Source organism: Mesitornis unicolor, unplaced genomic scaffold, assembly GCF_000695765.1.
Source record: "Mesitornis unicolor isolate BGI_N332 unplaced genomic scaffold, ASM69576v1 scaffold42580, whole genome shotgun sequence".
NCBI classification, from domain to species: Eukaryota; Metazoa; Chordata; class Aves; order Mesitornithiformes; family Mesitornithidae; genus Mesitornis; species Mesitornis unicolor.
Genome location: NW_010157034.1, coordinates 1 through 5,556, shown reverse-complemented (window position 1 = coordinate 5,556; position 5,556 = coordinate 1). Strand labels below are relative to the sequence as shown.

Genomic DNA, 5,556 nt, shown 5'->3' with positions numbered 1-5,556 from the left:
ATATATATGACATCCTTCTTTCTACTTTGTAAAATCTTTGTGGTTTATTGGAAGTTTTGGAAACACAAATATAAGTTCACTGGAACTTTTGGAGACAAAAATCTTGAAGTCAGGACATACACTTACTCTTTATTGAAGACAACTGATTTTGATGCAAGTAAAGGAATACTATGGGGAAACATGAAGTTTGTGAAACTGTATTTCTGCAGTGATTTCATACTTTCTACCAATAAAGACTTGTGAATCAGTAAGTATTTGCCAACAGGATTTCTTCAAATACAGCTGAAAACACAGCTTTTAGTAAACATCGGACTTCAAATTCAATGAACATGCTTCTGCTACTACTCTTTACAAATTGTGCTAGGTGCATAAACTCATGCAGAACTAGAACAAACATAACTAAGGACATGTGGTGCATAAATTAAAGAAAAAAAGTGTTAGTTTTAGGAGAGACATAAAATCAGCAGCATGGCTAGAACAGCTTTCACCACTAGCCTATTCATTCTGTCATTTGAGACTAGTCCTGCTAAAGCAGGTCACCCTCCAGAGAAGTAATACAAAAAAATGTTGTTCTAAGTCAACACAATCGTAAGAGAATAAACTACCTCCAGCATTTCACACCAATCCTGTAGTTCTGAGATTAGACTTGTGAGCAGACAAACTCAAATAAGCATTTAATTTACTTCCAAAAGGAGAAGGAGCCAAATCAAGCACTTAAGTGTGTGGCCAACTTTAAATAGGTAAGTAATTTCTGTGTCATAGGAGTACTAATGCATAGAAATTTAAGTACAAATGCATACAAAAATTATACCCATCGCTTGCATAGTCCAATGTAACAGAACTGTGAATCATAAATTGCATCTTTGAGCACAAACTTATCAAAGAGAAACTGAAATTTTATGAACAGGTACAGTACGAAAAAGGCTAAAAGTATATGAAAACCCTAGAGGTTTTACCTTGTTCCTCCTCCATCAATAGCGAGGACTCGAATTCCCCATCCCTTCACAGGGTCTGTATATCCAATTATAGCTAAAGTCTCTCTAACAGCAGCCTGAAGACTTTCATCATTTGCCTGTCTCAGTCGCAGCAGGCATGGGATTATTTTTTCCTATGATAAATACAAAGATATTTCATTCTAATTATGTTTATACCAAAACAATCCATGCTCAAATTTACTAATTTGTCATTTAAGTATAAAAGTAACATATCAGATAAACTCAGAGGAAAACTCCTTGAAACCTGTATTTACCTATCTCTCTAACATGGGAAAGAAAGGACTCCAATATTATGTCATACACTCCCCACTGCTAAAGTAACTACCTTTTGGAATTAAAGAATCAAGGTGAAATGTAAATATTTTGAATCACTAGAAAAGCTGTATTTACCAGCAGTACAATTTTACTGACTTTAATGTCACATGGGTCAAATATATACTCAAGCATGGAGCACACCAAGTATACCTAAAAGCCCGGACTTTGCTGAATAGGTATCACACTGCTTCAAATCAGCAAATGCCTTCTGAGTACACTAATACTGAAACAAAACAAAAATTGAAGTTCTTCCTCACACCGAGCAACTTTTAAATTTACTCTGTATCTTTGTGATAATAATTGCATTATAATCAAAATAGGAGTAGTGAATGCACTCTTCCATAATAAAGTAATTCACATCTACTCATGTGGATGCCTGACCTGTACCCTGTCCAGTTGATCCATCTGGCCTGCGCTCCATTCCCAAAGATCTCTTTTCCAGCAATTCTACAATCTACGTCACACATGTGTCACACCTTGTGCAAACAGGCATGAGACTGACAAATGCTGTGATTCAGCTAGTACTGCTAAAATAGTCTACCACCCACCTCCTGTCCTCTCACTGCAGGGAAGAGAACGAGTAGGACTAGATTACATGAACTCATTTGATGGTTACACTCCACTCGTGTCATCTCTCTTCAAAGGCAGTATGCAAACAAGCATAAACACTGTTGTGCGTATGCAGATCAACTGTACTGTACATTCTTGGCTGGTCAATTGCGACAGAGGACACAGTGTACGACCTTCGTCTGTCACTAGAATAAGCTATACTATCTATCCACATGACAATGCTGTATGCTTCTAAATTAAACACTGCAATTTTAAAAGGCTTAAGCTAAACTACTGATAGTTTACATGCAAATCTGCTTGAATCAGCTAAAAAATAGCTATAAAAGGAGACATTCACATTGTAATCTTTACAAATAGAAAATACGACCAGCCCACAAAAGCACAGAAGAAAGTTTTATGTTATTCTGTGTCAATCATCTGTCAAATATTTATTTTTTGTCTAAGCATAAAGAGTATTTGCACCTTAATTGCAACTCCTCTGCTCTCTGGAAATTCTAGAAGATGATAGGTCAGTTCTTCAACCCTGCTGATACAGACTCTTCGATTAGAGGATCTTCTTAGGGCTTGAACTAAAGCTCGAGTCCTGTTATCAATACTCACTCTTGCGATAATCTGAAAAAAGATAAAGTTATACAAAGAAGATAAAACTACTCTAAGGAATGTGTACGGTTTGTCAAGACTAATTCCAAACTCTTATTTTAAGATTTTTCTCAGAAGTAATGGACAGCACATTGTACCAGAGATCTGCTACAGGCTCCCAGTAAGCAAATGTAAACAAGCAACCTTTTCATTATTTGTTTACTAGAAAGATAAAAAAAAGCAGATCACAGCAACAAAACACCAAACAAACGTGTCAGCATGTACTCAGACGTATTTTCAGGGTAAGTCTGAAATGGTATTTGGACCATTAAGAAGTGCAAGATTACCATAACTACAACAAAAAACCCCCAAATAATTAGATCTCTCTACATATAGACGAACTAAATATATGTATATATGTATATACACATACATATGTATAGTATATGCTTTATATATAATCTTACACAGAATCATAAAGGTTGGAAGAGACTTCTAAGATCATCAAGTCCAACTGTCAACTGAACACCACCACGGCTGCTAAACCGTGTCCTGATATATACTTACAGAAAAACCATATACACATTTTTATAAACTAATACATATGCCTATATACTTATTTATAGGTACATATATGTATGTTTACATATATATATATATATACACAGACACACACACTATATGAAAGTTATAAGTCTACATAGATTTTAACCAGGTTTATATATATACTTATTTATGTAAGTACATATAACATATGTACTTACACGTATGTACACAAATAAATGTATGGGCACATATACCCGGACTTTTATGTAAGTACATACCTAGGTATAGACTTATTTAAGTATATGAGTGTATATAGGCATATGCAAGTTTACATACAGGCATACACCTGTGTGCATAGTGTATACATACAATTTTATATATATATATATATATACACACACACACTTGTAGCAATAAAGAAATAAACACTAAACAAGACTTGCCTTTTCTCTCTGAAGAGACAGGCGCTTTTCCTTCTCTTCTGCAGTCTTTGCCTCTTTTGCACTGTCATCCTCATCTTTCTCAGACATTTCGTGCTCTGGCTGTTTACTCTTCTCTTGTGAAACAACTTTTGTATCAGATCTTAGCTTGGGCACCAACCCACCAATGTAACTGTCTACAAAAGCTTGTACACTGTTACTGGGATATGAAAGAAAGTTTGCAATGCTTTTTTTAGTGGAGACTGGAAGAGCAGTATTTATCTTTTCAGGACTCAGAGTCTCTGCTTCAGGAGCTAAAGTAGCTGCTGAAGCCTCTGTCTTTTCTTCCCTCATTACAGTATTTTCTGATGAATCAAGCTTATTCCTCTCTTCACTTTCAGAGTTCTGTAATAAAGCATTCCCTTTTTTCCCTTGATTCATAACAGAATTATTGTTAAAGTACCAGTTGATATGATCAGCTACGAAGTTGTAAGTCTCTCCAAAATTTGTAGAAAAGTAGCTTATATGAAAAAGGTGGTTTTTAGTAGATGCTGAATCTTCTGGAATATCTTGATTAGCGCCACTTGAACTTACTAACATAGACTCACAGTTTTCATTTGCAGAAGTGGTTATCTTTGCAGCTGGGCTTCTGTTGCAATCCTCTTGAGTTCTGGCATCTGTGATTTGTTTATCATTTTCTAGATCTTCGTGGATGCTATTTGCATCTGCATTACTTTTATTTGCTTTTCCCGAAGTACCCGAGTGTGACTTTAATCGAGCTATCCGTGAAACCAGTTCACTGTGAGTCCCAGACACTGCCTTTGAAACAGATTCTATAGTATTCTTAATTCGTGACATGCGATTGTTCACTTTTGCAAGTCCTTTGGAAGAAGAAGTTAAAAGTTTAGAAACTCGATAATATAAAAAGTCATGGCTGTAAATGTATTTGTTACACCAAAATGTTCTGCTTCTGGCCCATTTACACCAAGGCTCGCTTGTATGAAAAACTCTCGGGTGAATGGCATGATTTATCCTCCAGTAGACTTTAGGTCTATACAAACACAGGTATTTGTTTCTTTGCTTCCACCAAAGACTTTTTGGGTTAATCACAAAGAACAAATATGCGTCTAAAGATAAATGAACTGTCATAACTTATAAATAATTACACCTTTACTATGTTGCTTGTCTACTTCACTCCAGAAAATACATTTCAATAAATAATTCTCATAACACGGTGTTATCTGAAAAAGAAAGAAAACAAACCAACAATGGAAACCCAGGACCAGTAACAAGTTAAACTGAAATCACAGCATTGCTTAAAGCAGATGTAGCTTATTCATTCTTTCCGTAAAGAGAGATAAACATTCAAATCAAATAATCTCACAGGGATATCTACCGCTCATGCCATCTGGTAGTATCATCCCAACATCTTAATTTCAGCATGTTATTCTGTAAAGGCCAGTTTAAGTTCATCTTGAGCAATATGCAACACTTGTCCAAAGCATTTAGTAAGACACAGAAAATTGCTTGCTAGTCTTTCCAATAAAAAGACATTTGTATCTCTTCAGTAAATTATCTTGTGCTAAATTTCAGACAAAAATGCCATTATGTTACCACTTTCTTGCAGAATTCCTCCCAGGGGAGAAAGAACACCAACTCTTTGAGCAAAGCTTCAGTATAAAGCTACAACTTCAATGAAACATTCCTATCCTAAGAACTAAGGGCAGTACATAACCCTTACTCTACAAGATCAGAGTTTTGCGCAGCATATAAAGGTTTTACTGAAACTTCAGGAGGAAACCCATAATTTGCCTAACTGGTGAGGCTCAGGCGCCGGAAGAAGCTGGGCGGGCCGACGCCAAGTTGCTAGCAGAAGCGATCCGGCCGCAGACAGCGCTGTCGGTACTTACAGCTTCCTCAGCGGTTGTCTGAGCCTGCGCTGCGCCCACCCCACCCCTGCCAGCCCTGTCGCTAGGTCGCCGTCGCCGCTTCGCCGGACGCCAGGCCGCGGGGCTATTATAGGTACCGGGGCGGCCCCCGCCCCAGGGAGGGGGAGCGGGCTCTGCTTCTACCTTGCGCCATTTCACAGAAACGATTTCGAAAGCGGCCGCGTAAACAAATGTGGCGCGGCC

General features: G+C 37.3%; 1 protein-coding gene across 1 annotated transcript; it reads right to left on the bottom strand.

The window, feature by feature from the left end:
• Positions 1-952: 952 nt before the first annotated feature.
• Positions 953-4,662, bottom strand: LOC104536072 (calcium-independent phospholipase A2-gamma-like). Its single transcript, XM_010178598.1, has 3 exons — positions 3,449-4,662; positions 2,343-2,492; positions 953-1,108 (listed from the first exon to the last, which is right to left on the bottom strand). Exons 1-3 carry the CDS (start codon positions 4,571-4,573, stop codon positions 953-955), a joined length of 1,431 nt encoding a protein of 476 aa, XP_010176900.1. The 5' UTR covers positions 4,574-4,662.
• Positions 4,663-5,556: the final 894 nt, after the last annotated feature.

What these genes read in the sequence shown, in the direction of transcription:
- LOC104536072 (XM_010178598.1), bottom strand. Translation starts at nt 4,573, where the DNA reads ATGACAGTTCATTTATCTTTAGACGCATATTTGTTCTTTGTGATTAAC. An exon ending in TGTCTCTTCAGAGAGAAAAG is followed by an intron (nt 2,493 to 3,448) that starts GCAAGTCTTGTT and finishes ATCTTTTTTCAG; the next exon opens with ATTATCGCAAGAGTGAGTAT. An exon ending in GCAGAGGAGTTGCAATTAAG is followed by an intron (nt 1,109 to 2,342) that starts GTGCAAATACTC and finishes TATTTATCATAG; the next exon opens with GAAAAAATAATCCCATGCCT.